The 25,656-nt window shown below is 34.8% G+C and overlaps 1 protein-coding gene and 1 long non-coding RNA gene across 2 annotated transcripts; both read right to left on the bottom strand.

The window, feature by feature from the left end:
* Positions 1–2,955: 2,955 nt before the first annotated feature.
* Positions 2,956–3,676, bottom strand: LOC6644278 (dynein axonemal light chain 1). Its single transcript, XM_002066954.4, has one exon. It carries the CDS (start codon positions 3,568–3,570, stop codon positions 3,019–3,021), a length of 552 nt encoding a protein of 183 aa, XP_002066990.1. The 5' UTR covers positions 3,571–3,676; the 3' UTR covers positions 2,956–3,018.
* Positions 3,677–4,789: 1,113 nt separating this feature from the next.
* Positions 4,790–5,254, bottom strand: LOC124460256. Its single transcript, XR_006954183.1, has 2 exons — positions 5,017–5,254; positions 4,790–4,956 (listed from the first exon to the last, which is right to left on the bottom strand). It is a non-coding gene; the product is annotated as an uncharacterized LOC124460256 (long non-coding RNA).
* Positions 5,255–25,656: the final 20,402 nt, after the last annotated feature.

Below are 25,656 nucleotides of genomic sequence, written 5' to 3'. Positions count from 1 at the left end.
AGATCTCTTTTTTTTCAAACCTCTTCTATTTCAACACAAAAAAAACAAAAGACATGATCTTAAAATATTTTCTTGAGAACCATTGGTATGCTTCTTTTTCCACATTTTTGTGCTTCTAATATCGCAGATTGATCACAAAGGACCCCATGGTCGAGAGAAAATACCCTAGTCATAACTTCTCCTAATGAGTTAAATATTATCCTTTTGCTTAAATTAATATTGACTGTTCTTAGATCACCATTCTACTATTTGTTATTATACTTAATAGCAATCAGATTTTAAGGATATGAAGGAGTCATTTTTTTGTGTTTTTTGATCAAGTATGAAAATAAACATTTCCTAGTCGTTGGTATTTAACTGAAAGGTCGAAACATCTTTGCGATTTCGGATTTTCATATGTTGTGTGTGTTGCTTTTGGAATAAAATTTTTTACATATTCGCCACACTGCTGCTAAGACCTTTAACTATTTAATATTTTTATAAAGTTTATAATAGAATTGCACAATTTCAGAATGGTTAATAATAATTATAATTATACATAACACATTATTATTATTATAACACAGGTCGACAAATCGAAGTCAAAAATTTGTTTGACCAAGTAAAATTTCTTAACCAACCTCTGTCTATACAACTGGGAGTTTTGGGGGGGAAATTTACCCTTTTTCACCTCCCGTAGATCCGCTACTGCTTACCAATTGTTTATTAGTTATATATGGAAACAAGAGCTTACACAGGATATTTTGAAATCTGCTAAAAAATACTTTTTAAACTTTCTATAGCATACTTTTGGGTGCTTATTTTCCGTGATGGTCGAAAACCAAGTGTGCAGTCAAAATCAGGGTACCCGAGTTAGTTAAGAACACCTCTCAAGTTAACGTCACCAAAAATCATGTCGGCCTTATATTATTTATCATTAAATTAACAATTGAATAACTAATATTGTTTTTTGCTTCACTGAATTTCGGAAAACAATTATCAAACAAATCCTTAAAAACAAAATCTTTATATTGTTCTCTTAATCATCTCATATTTTTAATTTAACTAATTTGTTCGTATAAGTGCGGTGTTCAATAGTAAATCTATATATGAAAATAGCATTTTCAGTAACAGATTAAGATTTAACTATCCCAAAGTTTGTGTTAATATTTTTTTAGATGACCTTTATTTAGCCTTTTACTGACGGTTTAAGTAAAACAAATTATAGTTAGTTTAATACAAAACTGTGATTTATCCAAAGCTAAACTTAATGGCACAATAATTCATTCTTTTACCTCTATTCATGCATACGATTTTGGTTGCGAGTCGCATATTTATTTGTTTTCTGTGCATTGAATTGTAACTACTGTTGACTCGTTTTTCGTTTCTTTGTGTTTGCCAAAAAGTGTCAAACTATTTCTATGGCCATGTTTACATTAATATTATTATTGATTAAATAACAACAATAACACCAACAACAACAGTAGCAGGAGCGGGAGCAGCAGTAATGGCAATGACATCTCCAGAGATTTTGTGAATTTGCAGTTAAATCGAAAATACATAAAAAGTATCATTAAACTTTGGTGTCTGGCAATTTTTCTGTTCTCTCTCTTTTTATGATTTTATTTAACGTTTTTATCTACGGCCTTTTTCTGTTCATAGTATGTTATGAATATATATGTACATATAAACAAATATATATATACTATGTATATTTTTTGTATATTTGTTTGCCAAGTTTTCTCCCTTCACGTTTTTTCCCTTTTTTTGCCTTTAGCTTTTCGATTATTTATGCCCAACCAAAACAAATAAGAAACGAATTTTTGTATTTGGTCATAACTAGGCAGACGACTTATCAGTTTTTATGGCACTCTCATTCTGTTTGCCAGTTTTCTGATTCTGATTTTGACTCTGACTCATTGCCAATGTCTTTCAATTGTTTTTCACTTTTCCTGTTATGTGTTTGGCTATCAAATTTAAGCAAGCACTTCTGACAACAGAAATTTTCTGTCTTCTATATACATTGAAGATGAAAAAGAAAATTACTGAGGAAGCTACAGCAAAATAGGCTTAGATTTAAACAATTTTATTTTCCTATCTTTTGTCAACTTTATAGTCAATTTCTAATTCGTTTTCTTTAGCTCAAACTACTTGTCGTTCATTATTTGGTAATGCATTGTCACAAGATTTATTAGTCCTTCTTCATTTTAATCAAATATTATTCCAATCGCATCTTTATTAAATCTATTATTTTAGAAAAATTATTAGTTGAAATTGAAACTTTATTCAAAGAAAATTTGTTGTCAAACTTTGTTTATATCATTGTATTGACGCTATTTAGTAAAATGTTCTAGCCTTTGCTAATAATGTTCCATTCATTCAGTTGTTTAACCACAATTTTCCAATTAGGAATACCTCCTAGAAAGAGGACGAATAGCCTTTGCAGTCTTTTCACCTTTGGGGTTTTAATCAAAATTTCACACAAAATAGGCCTTACCCTGATCATGCCACGCCCACTTTTAAGTGCAGGCTCATTACTTGTTCAACTGGAGTTGAAGACACAAAAAATATGCAAACAATGCCAGAGACATGAAAATTCAAACTGGTGCTGGGACTTTGTCGTCGTTTTGGTCCCAAGAACAGAATAAAAACTGGGCGAAAGAAAAAGCACATGGAAAGGAAACCTTTCACCTGCAAGTGCTTCTGCTGATTGAGAGAAAGATATGAGGGCGGAAAAGGCGAGAGAGGAATTGTGGCAGAAACAGGGAGACAGAGATCCAGTGGGTATGGAAAACAATAGCACTCATCAGCAGAAAGGCAATGAAAATTGGAAAATTCATTTCCAATGCAAAAATAGAAATAATGGAAAATATGTTTGCACATCAAGAATTAGGTAGATAGGCAAAGGGAGCAAGTGAGAGGATGTTATGGGCGTGCTATGGGCGTGACAAAGCCTTTGAGAACTTACGACACATATACAGGACACCCATTCCTTTTATTCTTTATTTCAATTACACAGCATGTTCAACATTTTCTGTTTTAACGTATAATAGGTTCCCCATCGAGTTTCTTAAGATTGGGCAGACGACGCATGACCTCCGAAAGAAAAGCTGGGGGCTCCATATTCTCCGAAAGTATGTTGCCCGTAAAGGTAATTTCCACCAAATTTGGCGGCACTGCCATGCGATTAAATTCAGCCCAATCTTTAATCATATTCTGTGATACATAGAATACCTTTAATACCTTCATCGATTCCAGTGGTTTGATCTTCTCAATGTTATTATAGCTAACCCAGAGTTCTTCTAATGTATCAGCGAGGGATTCAATGCCACTGATATTTTTGAGATTATTTCTAGCCAAACTCAGAACTCTGAGATTCTTCATGGCCGCTATTCCACTTATCTTCTCAATCATGTTTGAAGATAGGCTGAGTTTTTGACACTCCACCAGAGTGCCAAGTGTGGAATCCATTTTCTCAATTGGCGGATATTGGAATTGTAAACCAATTTCCGTGGCCTTAATAGCTTCAGTTGGCTTGTTCTTCTCCTCCCAGCGAGCTAGAGCATCTTTAATGGTTGTTGGCTTGGCCATTCTGGAAAGAAGAAAAGTTGTAATAGAACCCAACGAATTAAGTGTGGGATATGTTTTAGGATCGTCAGCAATATAGCCATAAAAGCATGGCCTGCTTAAATATATTTTCCAATGAAATTTTTAATTAAAAGTTTTTCAGCCAACGGCTACTCTATGATTGGATGATCCACAAGGAAAAAATTTTTCCAAAATTTTTGCAAAAGAAAATTCTACCCACTGAAGTTCTCAATCGGTTTAGTTTTTAATTTGAGATTTTTCTAAGAAAAAATTTGACACTTTGAAAAATTTCATCGCTTTAGGTCACAACTTAAAGTTCTTTTTTTATTCATATATTAAACTTTCTATAATTCTGCTATTTTTCTGTATTAATGTAAAACACTAAAACCCCATCTCATATGATTGTCTAGATAAATATCCCAAACCCCATTCCTGAATAATTTATGCATATCTGTATTGTTTACACAATTTCTGGCTATTCCCAATGCTCTGTGTCTGTCATGATAACTTCATTGGCATTGGTTTTTTTTTGTCTGCTGGTATTGGATGGGGTAGGAGGAGTCTGGAACATGCGACTTGTGTCTGCTCGGTTTTTTTTTGTTCCGCACACGGTTCACGACCTCACGGGACTTTATTACACACATATTTGAGGTGATAATACAGTTTCATTTTGCCCTACGGCAACTCCCTATGTCAAATAAGTACATTTCCTTTTTTTTGCGTTTTAAAAAAATTTATTTGCCCTTTAAATTTTTCAGCGTTTTGTTTAAATATTTGCTGCAGCTGTTATCGCAAAGCATGTGCACAAATATTTTATGGTACTAGTAATAAATTACGGCAGGAAAAAAAAATGAAAGTAGGGTAGCAATTCTTGATAATCGTCCAGAAATTGGTCAAAACATATTTGATTTTTTGTAATTCGAATAATCAAAAAAAAAATGTATTTTTTTCTGCTTTTCCCTCATAAATTGTGTGCTCAATGCGGCAGAACACACTTACAGACCGATTCTGATGGAGGAGAAGAAGGTTCCGAATGCACGCAAAGTCTAATTTATGAATGGCGAATGTGGAGACGCCAACGGAAATGGTGGCGAATAGAAGATGCCAGTTGGTAGAGGGCACAGCCAGATGTCAAAATACTGAAATTTGGGTCAAACTTTTGTAGAGCACTTTGCAGAGGTTTTTAAATTTGGTTTTGGACTTTTAGTGAAAGACAGTAATATTAGTTGTTTAGTATCAAAATATATATTTTTTTCTAGTATCAAAATATAAGTACTATTTCTAGCTCTTCTACTTCGCTTCGCTCTATGTGAACGTTTTTGATTTCCATTGTTTGTGTATAATGCAGTCTCTACCTGGATAAAGAAGTCTCTGGAACTGGATAAAGAACTGGATAAAGAAATATCATGGTTATAAGGTTATTAATACAAATGGCAATAATTAACAAACCTGCCAATTTCGATGATGGATGATTTCTCCGGCTAAAGGTGTCGTCCTCCCGATTGCCTCAGTGTGAGATTTTTTTATTTTTCTATAAAAGTACAAAAAATTACTTTTTACTTAGCCTAAGAATAACGGAACAAAAATTAAGCCTAGGAATAACGGAACAAAAATTAAGCCAAATTGTTTAAGGAATTTAGAATTCAGTTTTTTTTTTGTTTTTTGCTTTTAAAATTTTTTTTTTGGTTTTTTGCTTTTAAAAATTTTTTTTTTGGTTTTTGGCTTTTACAAATTTTTTTTTGGTTTTTTGCTTTTGAAAATTTTTTTTTGGTTTTTTGCTTTTAAAAATTTTTTTTGGGTTTTTTAATTTTATACTTTTTTTGTTTTTTTTTTTTATTTTTATAATTTTTTTAGGTTTTTCTGAATTTTTATTTTTTTTTTATTTTTATTTTTTTTTTGTGGTGCTCGTACGGTGTCTTCAATAAACTGATGATTTTCAGCTCTGAGTTTTGGGTACTTGAATTTTGAAATGACATTTAGAGTAACCCGGCTACTATGTTTATTTCAAGAAAACGCTTTTCTTTCCTATTTATTTGATAACTTTGAAGTTTTTCTTATACACATGTGATTAGAATTATGAGATCGTCTTTTGAACAGTGAGTAATTTTTTATTGTCAGTGAAATTTTATATAATAGCCCACAAAAAACTTCTTCGAAAATCAGAAAACAAATGTAAACAATTTAATATTTATTTATTAAAATATTTAAAACATAAAAATAATTTTAAATAGGCAAAATGAAAGAACTAGAACTATGCATATGGAAGGCATAAGGAAATTCTTGTTCTTTTTAGAATAGTTTGTCATAGATAGGTACAGGTATAAATTATTTAGTGTTAAATTATAAATACAATCACATTATAAATTTAAATATGAAAAGAGCATGTATAGCGATAGCTTGAGAACTTCCACTACTATTGTAGTTTTCTTTAATACTAAAACTAGTTGGGAATTGTAACTAAACAAAGCAAAAGAAGCAAAGCATTGTAAAGAATTTAAATATGCATTTCATTTATAAGTATATCGGTTTATCTTTATTACATTCTTTCCGAATAATTAAAGCAAACACTCGGTTCGGGTTGAACAGAACTTTTTGGAAAGCTATCCTAATATTATATGTGATACTGATTTTCTGATCAAGACATCAAGATTCCAAGCGTTCATGCTACTTGGTAGATACTTCAAATGACTGGAATTCTGGATTCATGCAACGGGACTCACCTGTAAAATGCATTGGAACAATTAAGCGAACCGTGCCATGTATTCAACAAAGAGCAGAACAAAGTGTGCTCGTCCAGCGTCTGACCATATGGACGTACGCATTATCACTCACATGGAACAAACATACGAGACCAAGCACACACACGCAAACAGCCAGGGACAGAGGGGGACAGAGGGAATGGGTGTGCATGGGTGTGTGGTATTCCGAGTAGCCACAACATGTCCTGTCATGCAGCGCTGGAGCAGGACGACATGCGGTAAATGTTACAGTTGTTGACAGCCCTGTTTGTACTGTTTAGTTTCAGTTAACAAGCGGGACCAAAAGACCAAAAGGAAGTCTGCACACCAGACCAGGACCCAACTGTCATTTAATTTTTTCTCCCATGTATGTACATACATACATATATACTTATTTATATCGCTTGTTTTAAACATTTGAAGCTAGAAGAAATTAAAGTTTTAGTGTTGCATAATGCAAAATGCAGCAAATATTTACCATTAACACGCGTTGCACTTTCTCCCTTTCAGCATCCATAAAGTTGGCAACATTGCGTACACATTTCCCCTTTTAAGTAACTCCCCTGCATAAGTCACAAAAAATACTTCGAAGGACACACACACACACATACATAGTTGTTGTTGCAGTTGTCGTAAAACTTTTATGTATAAAAATATTTTGCTACATAAAACACCTGGAACGATGAAGAAGTTGTGCCAGTTGAAGAAAAAAAAAAAGTGGCGCAACCATAACGTTTGCATATTGAAAACTTTCACATTGGACAAACAACATGAAAGTGAATTGTCTGATAACAAGAAAGACAGCCAAAAGAATAGAAAAATACACAGATCATGTGACGATGCGCGATTTAAAGTTCAAAACACTTTTCGGGCATAAAGGAAGAAATGTTTTGTAGCTTTTTAATTTGTTAAATAAAATATTCAACATTAACATTTAATGGATGGCCAGTCCTATGGTTAGCTATTGAATACATCATTAATTAATTTAATTTTAGTATTAATTATCAATAGGAATTCGAACTTGCTTAAGTGTTTATCGGAAGTCAAAAAATTGCACGACTTAATTCATTTTATTGATGTTGTGACGAAATTTCTATCATCTGTTATTTTATGAAAGAACTTACATAGCGACCATGTTTTTCACCATTCAACCGGATATTCCCAAATTCTGGAAAAAATTCTGTTTATTTATAAGCGAAAAGAACTGTTGGAAACAAAAGCCAAAAAAGGTATTAATTTCCTCTACATTTTTATCGGAATGGAAAAAGAAAAACGACCTGAATGCTTTAAATTTTAAAGAATTTTTGGTTCATTAGGATTGGTAAATTCCATCACAATATTTTTTAAAATAATAGGTAACAACTATGAAAAACAGTTTTGATCAAAGGGGTATGATATAATGCCCTTAGGGTAGATTGGAACTCGAGTAACAGAACTTCTTAGTAAACAATAAACATTACCTTGACAAACTATTAAATTATATTGAGTAAGTATACTCTGTTGTCCTAATATTCATATACCCATTATTGGATAAGCATAGAAGATTGCTTAGCTTTTATACAAAATTTCTTTTTTAGAGATGGCTAGAATATATACATAGCAGGATCAAAAGTCAAGCCGTGTATGAAGATGAATTTGGTCTCATTTATATAACTTTAATTTCATTTACTTTAACTAAGTGTCAAGAAAATGTAACTAATAAAACACTTCTCTGATCAAGTTGCAAAAAACCTATTAACCTTAATATTTTTCTTAATCATTCATCATTTGCTTGTTAATATAAACATATTGAATTAAATTATTTTCACTAATATTTATATTAATTTCCTTTCCATTAACTCCACATTTAATATATATTTTAAATTTCTAAAATGTTTGTGTAAATTAGTAAAATAATTAAAGCTTAATTATAAACCATGAGTAAATTATTGTGGAAGTACAGGTTCAAAGCATTCGATATATCGAGAATTCCAAATAATGTAGAACAACACAATTCAAAAATTGTTGCAATAATTTAATGGGATTCAGTAAGACAGTGCAAAATTTAGCCAACTCTGTTTCTGGGAATGTTTGTGTGCAATAGGACAATAGACAAATATTGCACATCGTAATTATCAATTTCAAGTGCAGTCGTCGTAGCTTTTGTTTGAAGCAATCATAAACGTCAGACAATTCTCAGACAAGGAGAAGGAGAATGTTTGTCCATTGGTTTTCCCCTAACATGAGAATTTCTGCTCCTGGCCCACAATCGCCCATCCTCGACTCATATGTTGCTTGGTTGCCTGTCTGCCTGTTTTGCGGTTGTGTAACTAAAACTCCATTGCACTGAAATTGGGCTTCTCTTGCCCTCTTGCACATTATATCGATTTGATGTGGGAAGGAAGTGAAAATTTGAGCTTGAGAATTGACTACCAACAGACAGTAAATATGAAAAAGACAGACAGAGGAATGAGAGGCGGAGGGATGGTGGCAGTCAGTGGTTGAGCGAATGGAGGCGAAAGCGTTATGCATGCAGATTTGTGCCTTTAATTAGAAGTGGAATCTTGTTTACCATTGCTGCATTTCATATATGCACATATGTTTGTCCTTGCATGCTTACATCTAATTGAAGACAAATTGCATCTTCAAAGGACTTAGCTAGATGGACTATCGTAGACGGTAACAGTGGTTACGAAATGAAGCAGAGAATTGCAATTGCAACAACAAAACGCTATAGACTAAGGACCTCAAAACATGAAATATTTGACAACATTACATTCAATTAAACAATCAATCTAATCAATGATGTAGAAAAAAATATTAAGAAAGCTATCAATATAAATGGGGTGTCAGAGAGTTTTGATAAATGCCATCAAAAGTCTAGGGAAGAGATTTTAAAAGTTGATGTTTATATACTAAATTTTCGTATATTGATCACTTTTCGAAGGGAAAGGAATTTTTCTTTTGCATGAAGAAAAGGACAGGTGAGGTAGAAAATTGGTTTGGAAACCGTGGGAGGTTTTGAAAACTGATTTAGATAATTGCCAAACGTATTGGTCTAACTATTGGTATGAAATAGTGAGTCCAGTTTTATTAGGCATGCCTTACTTTATATGAACTTGTTATATATTTTAACGCAAAAGAGATTCAACAAGCAGTTTATCTTGATGGGTGACCTTAAACCTTTCATTTTCTTCGCTTTTTTATAATATTTCGTCGTTAGTATTCAAAACTAAATGTATCAATTTTGATTTGTTTTTATACAGTAGTATGCCAAAGATAGAGGTATACACTATACGTGTATTTGTTGAGCATGTGACAAACTGGACTAAAAAACAAGTCAAGTTTATGTTATTTTCTGGATTATAGTTTTATCTCAAAATGCTTTGAGCGCAATATTTTTGGAGTCTAGTCCAAACAAAATGTTTAGAAAAAGTCGAGGATAAATAATGTCTAAAAAATTTTCACAAAGTTTATTTATCGAGCGATGACAGTCACAACAATTTAAAGTTAATATATTCTCGTAGATTCCCGTGTCTAATGAATGGCCCCCTTAACCAAAACCTTTCTTACCACTTGAGCACATCTTAAAAGATCTTTACGCAAATCGCTTGATAATTACTTAAAATAATCTACAGACAAGTTAACCGCAAGCGAAATGCACTCGAGAAGACCACGCCCTCACAGATAAAATCAGGGTAACAAGTACAACACCAACCGAAATGAAGGCAGAATGTAAAACAGAAAAACCAGAATCAAGATGAGGCTAAAATCCCTTTTCAATTTGAGAAGTGGGGGGATATATCCCAACTCTTGCTGCTTTTTTTACTTTTGTGTCTTTGTGTGCGTGTAGGAACTCGAAAAACAATTAAGCGACAAGTGTCTCAATTTCAACGTCACTTACAAACATTTTATGCACCGCTCTCTGAACTGATGATAGAGTGTAAAGGCGGGGTGGCAGAGGGTATCGGGTGGAGGCCATAAAATGCAAAAAGTTTTTACCCATTCGAAAGTTACGTGTCGAGTAGCAGAGACATCCAGTTCCAACTCCACCCAAAACAAAAAAAAAAATAAAAAAAAGTTAGAGAAAAAACTTAATTATTTGTGTGCTCTGTCCTTCTCTTTCGTCCTTCTATAGTTGTGGCAAAGGGAGAAAACCCTTGATGGAAATGTGTATATCTGTGTGTAAATGTGAATGTGCGCATAAAAGTATGCAACGCATTTTAATCGAAAAGTGTCTACATAAAATGTGGCAACATCATGACAAAAAGAAGTGAGAAGTATATTTTTACTTGATGAAAGGACCAAGGGAGATAGAGAAATATAAATGAAATGTTTTTGCTCTGTCTATCTAATGGCAATTTGAATAAATCTCTAAGAATTCGCCCTATCCTAAATACTTTTTATAGCAAAATATCTGTGTGTTATCTGTCCCCCACCAATACGTTTATTTTAGAATGTTCTTGTCATATAATTTAGACATATATTCGGCAAAATTCAGTTATTCCGGACAAAGACAACGAACTTAAAATTCCACGTAATGGATTATCTTTGACCATCGTAGCCAGTCTGAGCTAGAACTGGTCCACTCAACAAAAGTTGCAACCGCAAGGTTCTGCTTAAAATTTGCCCTTTTAGATCTGTTCTGGTAAACAAGGGCCAATTGGACTACAGGGTAGTCTATATGAGATGCAGCAGTAGCCCAGCAGTTTACCCATTTTATAGGGTCCAAAAAGGAATGACAGCAAAAACGTTGTGAAAAAGAGAAAGTTACAAACAATTAGAGGGTAATGTTGGCAAAACTAACGATCTATGGACAGTTAAGCTCACCTAAACACACAACGACACATCTAATAGAAAACGTGTTTGTTGGTTTTGTCTTGCAGAGTGACTGGAATCTATTTCATTTGTAGACAGCTGTTCGTTGCCTACGATATGCCTACTAGCTCTGCACTTTTGGCCTATGTTGTATAACTTATTACAACCATAATTAACACAAAATTCCCCTGCGAAATGGCAAACGAAACGGACAAGTGTCATCTGCAATATCATTTGTGCGGTGCGGTAAGACGTAAGACCAAGCTTGAGAGGAAAGTCACTTGCAGAATGACAGCTGCTCCCTGTCATGTTGCCCAGACTTGCTTGCACATAGGAGAACGGGACAATTTCGCATTCCCTTACCTCCCTCCCTCCCTCCCTCCCTCACTGACCCAACTGCAGCTGACTTATGGTCGACCATTATAAAATGTTGGCCCTGCAAAAGTTATCCTGCAGGCGCCTAAAGTCTAATGCATGTGTGTGTCCTTATTGCATTGCGACAAACAGTCATCAGGTCCATCATCCACATTGTCCTGGACCATGTGCTGTGTGCATTAGTTTTCTACGCCATTCTCCTAATCAAATTAGCAATGGCTAAAAGTCTAAAAATTATACCCCTAAAGAATTGAGGTCACATTACTGCAGATGTTATCAGAAGAGCAGTCATACGTTAAGAATGTATATTTGAATCACACATAAGTCAAAATCTAAAAGTTTGTTTATTTACGAGGGTTATAACTAAACTTTTTTTGAAAATTCTGATTATCCTGATCGTCTGTCAATCAAATGAGTTGCTTAAGTTACACTTTAAATACCCTGAGCCTTTAGTTGCAAAAATTTCTTTTATAATTTTGTTAAAAATAACATATTAACAATTAGTGGAAAAGTGTCCTCAGTTTGATCTATTCTTCTTTTTTTGAGGAATAGAAATTCGTGAATCATTTTAACCAGATAATTTAGAATGAAGAAATAGTCCACTTCCATTCCATATTACAATTAACACCGATCAGTAGGAGTAACATTTTAAATGCCCCTCGCTAGCTCATCAAAGAAAAAGGAAACTTAGCACTGCTTTATACTCATTAACCGAAGCAATTCCCAGAAATTTATTGCTGACCACAGTAGACATAAATAAATATAAGTTTTGCCAATTTTTATTTTAATCCCCCGCCCCGAAAAACGAAACTTTTGACAACAAGAAAAGTTATTCGTATTCTCTTCTACGTAGAACCGCTGTCAATAATAAAACGATACTTTGATAAATGTTTAGAAAATTTACGCAAAAATATATATATATATATTCATACGGTATACGGTGTGTGTGTGTGTGTGTGTGTGTGTGAATAAGAAAAGTATATTTGTTATATGTATTTTATATGCGAATTAATGCAATAAATTTTGATGTCCAGCACAACATTTGTGATTTATTTGCTTGAACATTTAACAAATTGCCCACGAAATATATATATATATGTATATTTATACTTTATATATATTTATTTTATGCGACTGGCCAAAGACTTTTCATTCCATCGCATCTCCTCTAGCGCATTCTCTCTGAGCCTCCGAGTCCGCCTCTGTTTTCGTTTTTGTTGTGTAAATAACTTGATTAAAAAACCGCAAAAACCTATTCGAAGGTCCCAAATGACCACAGCAGCAACTGGAACAGGAAGCCTGCTTTTCCCTTCACCGATTCACTTCCTCCTGCTTTAGCATCGTTTGCGTTTCCTCCTCTTCATCTTTCTGTTGGCCACAATGTTATGGCCGCCGCAATCCGATTCAATGTGTAATTTAACACGAAATGGAAAACGATTGGCAGGGACTATGATGCTGGGCGTGTGCCTGTGTGTGTGTGTTCGTTGGTTGACCAGGTGGACCGCACACCTTGGATTGGGCCAAGGGAACGTGGGTTCAGGGCTTTGTGGGCTTTCATGTATTCTGGGTGTGGCCCGAAACATTTCTAGGTCAGTTTATTGATGTAGTTGGGATTTATGGGCCAAAATGCTATAATCCTTTGGGATTTGACTTAGACCAAGAGGAGAAGGAGCGAGAATTTTGTGTGTGTTTGAGTCGGCATTAAGATGTAAGCGAAGGCAAGTCATGTTTCCAAAACGACAAAAATTAGTTCTAACAAATTAATTCTATAAATAGAAGTCAAAAATATTAAAAAAGAAACATAATTGAAATGGAATTGTTATTTTTGCACGGTCACAGTAAAACTTTTCCTATAAATAAGGAGATTAAGCTATAAACTGACTAAGACTAGAAAAGAGATATCGTCTACCAAGACTAAAAATACATCCATACATATTTCTACTCAATGGTATATTTAGTCCAAAATTTTATAAGAAATCAATATGTCACAGTCTTCTAAATTAAATATTTGATATTAAATATTTAATTAGTTTACCACAACTGTTTAAACTATTTGTTATTTATTTATAGTTTTCACTTGTTCTCTTTATTCTATTTATGGAATATTTGAAATTTCATATTTGATTTGTTTCAACCCACAAAATTTCTGAAAAACTATCAATTTCATAAACACAAACTGCAAGACCATAAAAATTCAAACGCAGTGGCATACACTCTCTTCTTTTCCTGGTCCTTTCACTCAATAAATTCTTGTTGGGGTACAAAAATGTTGCTGAACAAATTGAAAATTCCAAAAATCGCTGAAGCATACGAGTAGAAAATGATAGAATCTACAATGAAATGCACAAAAAAGAGGATACTCTAACCCGCTCGCTTGCACACACATACACACAGAGACACACATCAACTGCATAAAGGTCATGCGTATGGTGGGCAAGAGCAGAAGGAGGTGAAGGCAGTGAGGGCATCAGCAGGCAATAGGACTTAAAGGAGGATGAGTACATGACACATTTGGCGTGGCTTTGGCATCAAAGCCAAGTGATGGAGCCAGTACGAGAGGCGAACAAAAGTCACTTGGGAAAATATTTTGTCATGTCATCAGCGGCATCAGGCTACGACTTCGGGTTTAGCTGCTGGTACTGCCCCTCTTGCTCCTCCTACTGCTGCTATTGCTCTTGGATTCTCGGCCTCTCGTAACTGTTGCAGCCAGTAGGAGCAGAGGTCGTTCTCTCTGATGTCGCCGCCAAATGTGGTTACAATAATTTATGCACTTGTAATGACAGACAACAAAAACCCGTTAAAGAACACAGTCAAGAGTCGGGAGCCAAAAACCAGCCAACTCAAATTCCGAACTCCAAACTCCCCACTACCCAGAACGCTCTCTTTTTAACCCTTCCCTTCGGAACTCAACCCTTTTGTTCCCTTGTCAGTTGCGGCGACTGACGCGAGCAATAAAATGCGTGTCATGTATGCGAGTGAGTATGCACACCGACATCATCTCTTCTCTCAACCATCCTCCCTCATGTCACACGGTCGCCATATTCGGTTGGGAGCATTTCTGCCTGCACTTCAAAATTAATTTAAAATTTATAGTTGGCGCTATTGCGTTAAATGACTCTGCGGGTAGGACGAACATTTGTCCTTATGTCCTTCCATCAACACGGCAGACACAGGCACAGGCCCAGGCCCAGGCCCGGGCACACATCTATCATGCCGTTGAGTGATTTGCGAGCATCAAAGGAGTTGCATTTCGAGTTAAAGTCGGTGTCTGTAGTCTTCACGTCGACGGCGGTGTGCTTTGCGTCACATTCGATTTATGTTAATACGCATTCCAAACGGCTACCACAAAGCATTGCGGTTCGAGTACTTAACCCACTGTCTGTATAACGAGAGCAACTGGTGATGGCGACAAAAAACGTGTTTCACTGACAGTTCAATCATGTCGGTTTTGAGATCAAACATTTGTACGGAAATTCCACCAAACATTTTTGGTTTGACATTAACCAGATGATATATAATTTGTTTTATCAGTTAGTCGGAAGGTTGTCTCTATACATTAAGTGATTGCGTACATAATAGAATTTGTTGATTTTTTTCGTCAATGAATATTTAACTCTTTTCAATATGGTTTATTTTCCATTTTCAAAAACCTTTTCTTGGTTTTAATAAAGCAGAAATATTGTAAACTAGATGAAAGCTAGAAAAATTGACAAATTTTAAATAAAGAGATTTTTTTTTGATAGAGCACTATGTAATTGATTTATTGATCGATTCGAAAAATTTGCTTAAACAACTAAAGTTTTACGAAAAATTAAGAGATCAAATAAGAGTTATTATTTTTTATATTATATGTGCATCTAGAGCTGTGGTAATGGGGTCCCCAAAAAGTACACAAAAATCTGAAAAAGTTCTCATTGTTTTCAATAATCCTTTTCGTATGCTTTGTAAATAAAAAATGTTTTAAGAATAATATTTGCTTGAAGGATTTTTTGTTTTAACCACCAACATGCATTTTTTTTGGTTTTTCAAAAGCCAATTTTTAAACATATTTTTGCTTTGCTTGGAACAAATTTCGCCCTATTTACAGCCCTATTCATTATATATTATACATATACATGTTTGGGTCCTGTGGTTGACCTTTTTCTGGAGATGCCTATATTTATCTTAAAGGTTAGTATTTAATTGTAAACAAATAAAAAATTTCTACATTTGCTTTTGGGTTGGTTTTAGATTGATATCGCTTTCTGTGACACCCCTGTATGAATAATTTTGTTCTCAACAAAGATGAGATAGATGTATATAGAAGTCTACATGCGAATTTCAGCTCTTTAGCTCTTATGGTCTAGGAGGAGTTTGCGCTGATCCAAACGGACGGACGGACGGATAGACGAAAGTACAGACAGACGGACGGACATGGCTATTTGAACTCTTCTCGTCGTGCTGATCAAGAAAGAACCCTTTTTATACCATACACCTATAGGGTGAAATGGTATATTAAAGTCGCCAAAATGTATGTAACAGGCAGAAGGAAGCATCTCCGACCCCACAAAGTATATATATTATTGATCAGGATCAACAACCGAGTCGATCTAGCCATGTCCGTCTGTCCGTCCGTCTGTCCGTCCGTCCGTCTGTCCGTCTGTCCGTATGAACACCTAGATCTCGGAGACTGTAAGAGCTAGAGCCACCAAATTTGGTATGTAGACTCGTGTAGTATGTAGAGTGATCAAGTTTATTTCAAATTTTTGCCACGCCCCTTTCCGCCCCCGCAATTTCAAAAAAGCGTTTATCTCAAAAACTATTCCAGCTAGAGACACCATATTTGGTATGTATATTCGCTTAGTAAATGCACACATTTTGTTTATATAAAAATTTTGCCACGCCCTTTTCCGCCCCCGTAATTTTAAACACTTGATTATCTCCCGTATTTTTTAACCTTATGCAATCAAATTTGGCACACGTAAATATAATACTAATATCTAGCAAAATACCAAATTTGATCAAAATCGGACAGAAAACAGTCGAGTTATGCATATAAACGTTTTTCCATAAGGCCGGAGTTGGCCGTTGGTTGGTGGGGGCGCTAGGGTGCTCGTATGATTGAGTGAGCGAGATACTAAGATATGCTTGTAAAAAGCATGTGAAAATGCATTTGTTTAATAAAGTTGAAATATTTGCTTTACTGGTGTATGGTATACCTAAGTCGGCGAGACGACTTACTTACTTCATTTCAAGAGTATAGTTACTTTCTTGACATTACTGCTGCAAAAGACTACGTAATGGTCTGTTGAATTTGATGCTTGTGCAAAAAATATTCAAAATGGCCTTCTTATATTATTTTATGTATTTCTTTCGTTAATTCGCTTACTCATGCTAAGTAAATTATTAATTAGCACTAGTTACATATTGTTGCATCCGGCTTTTATCCTTGACACTGTTTATCGCCTTAAAGACGTCAGTGTAAACATATACTTGAAGGTAGTCGCATCATCAGCTCGTTTCGTCAACACAGTAAGTGGGGTAATTCTTAATGTAAACGCCAACACGCCTACAGCAGCTGCTTTGAATTTCTCTGCACCGACGGAACCCTTTCTCTTTCTACTTTGTGTATTCTATTGCCAAGTTCTAGGCAACTGAAGAAACTTTGTGTAGGCGAAGACGCCGATAGGCCTCTCGGGTGTGGCTCACTCATTTGCATTGTGTGTGTGTCGCGCTCGGCAATTGCATTTTAAATGGAAGCGCCAAGTTACGCCCCTTTGCTTGCTACAGTGTTAAGTGGGCGCTATGCAGCATGTTTGTCGTTGTCTTGTAAAATTGAGCAACGTTTTTACAGTGCCAACAAACAGTCTGCTCTCCTCTCTCTCTGCCTCTCTTTCTATCTCTTTCTCTTTGTCCCTGTGTTTCTCTTCGAGTCTTGGCTCTTCTCATATCTCCTGCTAATATGCAAAAATTCAGTTTGTCCCCCTGTAGGTCGCTTAGAGTTTATTTCTTTTCATTTTTCATTTAGTTTTTTTTTCTGTTTGTTTTTTTGTGCCCTCAAACTTCAAACTAAGCATAAAGTGTTGCCTAATGGGTTTTGAGTGTTTTCGACGACTCCGACTGCAGCCCTGCAATGTATGCTATGCATTTTTTCCTTGTTGTTTGGCAAAAGTTGGTCATTAGCGTTGTTTTCTGCCATGTTGCTACTACTACAGCCCGGGAGGCAGAGCAAGAAAAAAAGAAAACGCAGAAAAATAAATAACAATTAAAACAATTTTTGTACAATGCAAACATCTCCTAATGACTCAAGTTGGTTTATTTCTGCACTGAGGTCAAGGATAAGAGTTTAGTAACTGACTATCTTATGGCCAAATTGTTGCATATTTGTGAATATTGAAAAGAGATTAATGAATCAAACTGCGGTCATTAGTAAGCGGAAACTCTAAAGTTTTATATTAAAAGTGCTTCAAATTAAAAAGTTCGAAATGGAATAATGAATTCAAATCTGTTGCAGTTCTTTATGGAAATGTAAAATATTGATTTGTAGGAATATTAATAATAAGGAACACATTCATCTTGGCACTGTTCACATAAAAGAGTTCTAAAATGTAACCTTGTTTTAAATTTATAAAATTATATATTTTGATTATTTTTATCTAAGTGAAAATTACCTTAGTATTTTATCTTTTATTTAATTAGTATTTCGTCATGAGTTAAAAAGTCACATATTTGCTTGGATCTAAAAATAGACTACAACAAAGTTTTAATAGCCCTAAAAGATTTTGAGCCGATGGACATATTTAATAGTTTGTATATATATCTCAAGATTCTACAACTAAGTAATTATTTGAATATTAAAACTGCCAGACCGTTACACATTATTTATAGGCTCCTAGTTATTTTACTCCCTCTTAATCATAATTTAACAAAACCAAGTTCTCTCATTTGAATGGGCAAATCCCAAGAAACCTTGGCTCGCACCCGTACCCAAATATAAATTTTGGAATTTCACCTTTTTTTTTGGGCCAAGATATGCATATACATAAATCTATTATAATCACTTCAACGCCACAACAAATTATGATTGAGAATGTCCCCCGCAAACAGAAATATAAATCTCCGGAGACTGACAAAAAAGGACCAAGCGTCAGAGGGAAAGATCTAAAGGATATGGACAAAAATCAAGCAAAATAAATCATTTAAATGATTACAGCTTAACTTTTGACGCTTTTTAAGCGAAATTAAATGAAGGATATGCGAAAGCGACAGACAGTCATACCACAGAGGAGCAGCACATGGAGCTGGGCGAGGCAGGGATCATAAAAAAATTATTTATTTGCTTTGAAGAAATACCAAAAATAGAAGAAGAAAAAAAAATACGAAGAGAAAATATTTCAGAAAAGGCAAAGGAGAAATGTAACCCAAATCTATGTAAGTGAATCAAGAGAAATCACTTAAGTATATTTTTATGCTGGACATGCTGCCAGGAATTACAAATACAGGGCGGCACGCACGCACGCACACAGGACATAGGACAAAGATGATGAGGGGGCATTCAAGTAGGAGAACTTGGAAAGGGACGATGGTCGCTTGGCGGTTTGTGCCACTCATTTTGCCCGGGAGGCTTTTGGGGTACTGAAAAAAAATAAGAATACGAGGCAGTAGGAGAGTGATACTGCTATAGAGATAGAGAGAGGGAGAGAGAGAGAGAGAGAAGTGCCATCAAAAGGACATCAACACGTAGCAAATAAAGGACATGCCACAAGGATATGCGAGGCGGCTGAAGCTTCTTCTGATGCTCTTTTGCCATTGCTACATTGCAAAATTATTATGATTTATATAGCCTTTGGGAATGCGCACTAGAACAGATACACATACACAAGCATTCAGACACACAAACACACAACACACAAAGGACATGGACATGATACTTGGAGAGTTGTCCCCGTCGTCGTTGTCGCATTGGCCACAAAACTTTTGCCCGCTGCGACAAAATAGAAAACTTTCTTGGCATAATTCTTTCTATTTTCCTTCTCTATATATATTATCTATATACACACGCATACATACATACGCACACACACACACTCACTCACATACAAATACATACATGTATATGTTCTTTTTTTCTACTTACTTTTGTGTTCTATCCTGTCGACGTCTAAGTTTTTTCTTTTTTGCCTCGACTACGTATCCGAAATTAGGTTAACACTGACGAATTAAGGACATTAGCGTCATAAAGAAATAAGTAATAAGAAACGGGCAGCAAGTTGAGCACTGAGTGCGTAATGCAGACAGTTATACAGGACGAACACTGAAGTTTTCCATCTTTTGTAAAATATATCATCACAACCCCAATTCAGTCCTTTCAATTCTTTTCTTTATGCTGGAAACTTGTTAACAAACTATCTCCTTATAGTGATAACTAAGCAATATTATAATATTTTTTCATAAGCAGTAATTGAAGAGCGAAGCTCAGAAGAATGATCCAACTTTTTATAAGTATTAAATAAATAACAAACGAAAGCAAAACAATTTTAATAAAAAAGGAACCTTCTCGAATCTACGAACTAGAGAAATTTGTTTACTAATAATTTAGCTAGATTTTAATAACTGTTGTATTAGTAACATTCTTTTTAGTTCAATATCAGATGAAAACTATTAAACAACTTTGCGTTTAAGCTGGCTCGAGGTCAATCTTCTGAAGAAGATTCAGGAGCGGATCTAGAGGGAGATTTTTGTCATCTGTATTTTTGCGCCTTTCTTATAAATTTATCGTTGAAATCTCTTTAGTTTAAAAATTGTATTTCCAGTCGAATCAAAGTGGAAAATCCTGAGTTTTCTTTAATTTGTTCTGATTTCATGCTATATACATTCATATTATATATCAGTTCTATATATTTTATTGTTTGAATAAGTGGTAAGTGGATAATTTATATTTAATATATAGATCAAAATGTTTGCAATTGAATAATGTGTAGATATTGTAATTCACCAAAATGGTTTGTAGATATTTAACATATTTAAAAATTATGGCAAATCGAAAGGCAAACATGTTTTTCTGTGCAGTTTTGATCGTTAAATTCAAATCTGTTGCCCGTTTCCCATCAGGTCAGGTTTCTGAGTTCTTTGATGTGAAACAAAGTGACACCTAGAGGCAAATCATCGTCATTATTAATTATTGCTTCACTATTGACTTCAAAATATTGACCTAATCAGAAAAAACGGATTGCTGATTCGTGTTCAGCACGATAAATAATTCACATGGTCATAAGGAAAAAAATAAGTTTTTGACAGTTTTCAATTATTTCTAGCATCGGTCGACAGATATAAATATGCTGGATTTTCAAATATTTTTTAATCAATATTATAGAATAATTAAAGGTTATATAAAATTTTAATTGATAAATTATTATTTGCTGACAATTGTTGCCATGGTATGAAGCACTAGCAAACGATATTTTCGTCTGTTCATTATGTACCATCAACTTTTCACATGGCATGTCAATATTTTGCCAATTTTTTACTTTACTTATTTCAGGCATAAGTTCTGGCCATTTCCACATTTCATTCTCTTTGCTTTCGACCCCGTCTGTCCTTTGGTAAAGTGCTTTTTAAAATCTCGCCTTAAGCATTTTGTTTGTCTGTTTGGTTGCTGGCCTCCGATTTGGGTTTCCTGGGTCCAGAAGCGTGAAATGTATGGAGTGTCATGGAGGGGGCCAAATCGGAGAGGGGTTAAGTAACCGCACAACTTTAAATTTGTTTGCCAGCCCTTCGACAAGAAACTACCAAGAGAGGGCACTGGTGTTAGTGTGGTAGCCATGGAAAGCTTTGTTTGTTTCACTCAATAAAGCATCTTTGACGTATGTTTTATGCCCTCTACCCAAACCGATTCCAGACACTCGATAAAAATATGAACGAGCAAACCAGCAGCAACCAGGCCAAAAGGACGTAACTGGTGCTAGAGATGACAGCTTGTCACTAAACAGAATCACGAGAAAAGATTAAGCGACTGTCATTTAAGCGACTTTTCAGAGTTTCTTTGTATAATACGATTATTACATAAAACTACTTGATTGACAAGTTTTGGTCAACAAAAATATGCTACATACGTTCGAATGTAGTAAACCAGACTGGTTCGAATAGAACTATATATTTTTAGAATATAAACAAATAAAAGGCTTCGGTATAGCTTCTAATATTAGTTAATGCAAGAAAATAACTTTAAATTAGTTTCCACACTCACATCTCTAAAGTGTCATATCATATTGGGATTCATCGCACTCTCTTTCTCGTTCTTCGTCTTTATCTTCAGGGCAACTGTCTTTTACACTGTTTATTGATGCCTTTGTTGGTCCTTGTTCTTGTTTTTTTTTTGTTGTCCTTTCTTACTGCTGTAGTAGACATTTGCTGACGTCTTTTATGCCTTTTTATAGAATTTTCTTGGGTTTTCAACAACTCGATTGAAAGAGAGGGAACGATAGTGTATTGTGGGTGTGGAAAGAGTTCAAGTTTGGCAGCGGGTGTGGGTGCTGGTTGTGGGTTGGTTTTAGTTTACAACATTGTCTTGCTGCGGTTTGTGCTGCATGCAAAATGGTTTTATGCAAAATTTTACCAACAAAGAGTTTTTCCTTATTTTTGTTGGCATTTCTGGATTTTTTTTTTTTGTTTTGGTCTGGAGGAGGTTAATATTTCTCAAAAGGGTTAGAACTTTTGGACGCCATTTTTGGAACAATTGTTTGGTTGTTGAACTTGAATTCCAAGATGTTGGAAAATTATGAGCAATTCATATTTAATAAGTAAACCAGACTGGTCGAAGTTCTACACCGCCAAATACGCTCATTTTTGGCAATCAGACCAATTGAAGTTACTTTTTTTTCTTAAAGTCCATAGTCTGTTTTGTAATCAAAGTTTTACCACAGTTTTTTTTGATTTTTATACGAATGGAATGTTTTTTAGTTTCTCGTTCATTGGAATTATCTAAGCAGATTGGAAAAAAAGACTACTAAAAAGTTTATGTAGATCTTGCAAAACAAACGACGCTCCTCATGCTGATCGTGAAATGGACGGAAGTGTTTTGGTCCCCAGCCATTAGAGAAACTAATAGGATTCATTTCCATCTCTTTTTATCTGCTTTACTTTCGATTCATCTATTAATTTGACACTGAAAAAGAAAGAAGCACAACGGCAAACTGCTTCACTGGAAAGAAAGTTTTGAAAACACAAAGGCAATGCATCATTTTTATGCCGAAAACTTTACAACTGCCTAGTCGTAGCAGTTTACTGCTTGTGCTTAATGTGCCCAGAGCTCACAAAAACTCACTCGCATTGGCACTCGCACACGCAGAGTTGCCAGGCTTCTCTCTCACAGCACCCCAAAGGATATTAACAATAATCTAACCAAATTAACCCAAAGCACTAAAGTGTAAGTGACATTAAGTTAATTTTCGTGTGCGAAGCACAGAAGGGAGAAGAGCTGCTAACAAAAAAAAAAACAAAAAAAAGCAACAATACCAAAGACAAAAGCGTACAAGAAGAAACAGCTGAAGAAGTAACAACAAGGACAGCAAAAGCAAAGAATCCAAAAAAAAAAAAGAGCACAAAGTTGCTTTTTATTTTGTTGTTATTGTTGTTGTTGTTGGTTGGTTCGTTGGTTGGTTGCAACAACTGTGCAAAATTTCCCACGAGATCAATCAGCCACAGGCAAGGAATAGCAGAAGGGAAAACTGCGACTCCTAGTCCTTGTTGCTGCTGTTGCCTGTTATTACTACTTTTTGCAACTTTTTTTGTTTTGTTTTTTTTTTTTTCTTCTGCTTTTTGTCTTCTCTTTTGTGTAACTTTGACCTGCTCTTCCTTATATTTTTTTCACTCTTCTTCTTCCTTCGCATCTTTATATTGTTATATTGTCTATGAGTAGCAGGAGCAGCTTCTCATATTTTTTCTTCCAACTTTTCTTCTTGTTTCATTTTTTTCCTTGTGTTCCTTTTGTTTTGCACCTTTTGGCATTGGCCTTTGGAGAAGTGTGTGGCTAATGAACCGAGAGTTGATGATGAGACCGAAAAACAGGGGCGCCTTCAATGTATTTTCTGTTTACATAAAAGGATGAGCATAAACTATTAAGTGAGACTAACGAAAAGTCAAAACAAAATGGCAATATTTTCTATCAAACGCACTTTTCAAGCTGTAGAGCTCTAAAAAATGAATTCAATTAAGAACATTTTGCTTGCAGTCTTGTCTAAAATAAATCTTCTGACCTTAAATACTTACATTTTTAACAATTTCCAACTATTTGATAAGAAAACAAAAAGAATTCAAGTTTTGAATTCCTTAGAGATTACATTAAGAAATTAAATTATTTAACACACTCAGATTTCTATATTTTTATGTAAGCAAATTAATAATATTTCCCTATCAAACGAGTTTCTCTTAATACTTGACTAGACTGCCTAAAAAAATTTGCTTATTGAAGGTTTACAAGAAGTTTATTGACCTTTTTTAATAATTTAATTTGGCCGAACCAAATATCTAATGCATCCCTTAAAATCGTTTTCTTTGCAGGGTGTCACTGCTTTTAATCTGTACATGCCTTCAATTTCTTCCTAATAATTTGTTTCGCCTAAAAAAGTGCCAGCAAGTGATGAGCGAAACCAATCTCGATGCCTCGTCTTGTTCTCCATGGGCCCTCATCTCATTAAACGGAGGGGGGAAAAAAAAATACTTCAAAGCTACGCATATGCCATTGAACTGAGTGCTAATTGTCTTAGTCTAAGCCCAAAACGCTGGCAATCGCTCTGCATTGCCCCATGGAAACGACGCCTTACACACACACACACACACACATACACACAAACACACACTTGATTGATTAATGGCTGTCAAGTAGCAACGCCAGCATCAGCGAAGGTGACAAGTGGGCAAGTCAAGTTGTACAGGGATTTGTGCCGTAGGCTTTTGGCTTTCGCTTTGGCAAAGGCAGAGGCTACTACTAAATGGTGTGCCAAATTACAACCAAAAGTGGTATGGGCTGGTGGTCAGGGAGGAACTGCTTAGTGCCAAGAAGTATGCAATAAAATGTCAAAATGGCGCCCGGCAAATGACAAGAATATTGTTTGAAGTTTTGTATTTCTTTTGTGTTTTTGTTTTCCGGTTTTTTCCTTTTTCGGTTTTATTTTATGTATACGGAAATATTTAATATCAAGCCTCGAAATTGAGAAAAAAAAGCAAGTTCTTTTTTGCCCAACTTGCAGTTCCGTCTACTTTTGCATTTCCGTTTGCTTCCTTCACAGGAGTTTCAGGGTCCATTGCGGATGTCCGCGTGGCAATTTTAATGCAATTTTTATGCGCCCGCTTTTTGGCTTCCTATTATATATTCGGTTTTCTTTTTTATTGTTTTGTATGTTTTTCTACCATTTGCTTTTTATCGTGTGCTATAATAGTAGTTGGTTTCTTCCTATCTCACCCCCTTTCTCTTTGGTTCTTGTATTTTCGGACAGGAAAAGCGGGGTGGTGGTTCTTATAAAAGGAAATGTGTGTGTCTGTGCTTGGGTATAAAGAACTGTTGAACGGATGTGCAGGTAGAGTTCGAATTGCTACACTTTTACTATATTTGCTAAAAAGAGTAGTTTGTATCATAAAAAATTTGAAAAGATTTTTAAGGTATTTGAATTAAATGTACTCAATGAATGTTTTATCTAATACAAATTCTGTCAGATTTCCTAAAGGGTTTTGGCTTTTACTTTTATAGTTTTAGTTATTAATTAAATAATAGGTTCTATTCAGAAAAAATTGTTTAGAAATACATTTTTAAGAAAAGATTTGTTTCTTTGAGACTTCAATACTTAAAATAAATTATAACTTACCCCAATAACAGACTCTTATGTCTTTTTGACATTTTTCAACTCTCTTTACGTTTAACCAGTTGAGCCTTTGTAGTTGTCAGTTATTTATGATAAATACCTACGACTATAAATCAATTTTTTTTTGTGGTGAGATCTTGAAGTTTTCTTCTCCTTCCAAAAATATGGTCAATATCTTTCCAAGTTTTTGAGCAACTAACTTTATAAGTCGAAACTAATTAATTATTTACCGATATATCGGCTTATCGGTTTATTTAACTATATATTTGACTATACATTTTTATGCAAGTCGAATTAAATGTGCTTAGATAAAAAAATTACTTTGAAGCTCCCGAAAACTAACT

Source organism: Drosophila willistoni, assembly GCF_018902025.1.
Source record: "Drosophila willistoni isolate 14030-0811.24 chromosome 2R unlocalized genomic scaffold, UCI_dwil_1.1 Seg167, whole genome shotgun sequence".
Lineage (NCBI taxonomy): Eukaryota > Metazoa > Arthropoda > Insecta > Diptera > Drosophilidae > Drosophila > Drosophila willistoni.
This window is presented reverse-complemented; position numbering and strand designations above follow the sequence as displayed.

Coding starts and splice junctions, on each gene's coding strand:
- LOC6644278 (XM_002066954.4), bottom strand. CDS start 3,570: ATGGCCAAGCCAACAACCATTAAAGATGCTCTAGCTCGCTGGGAGGAG.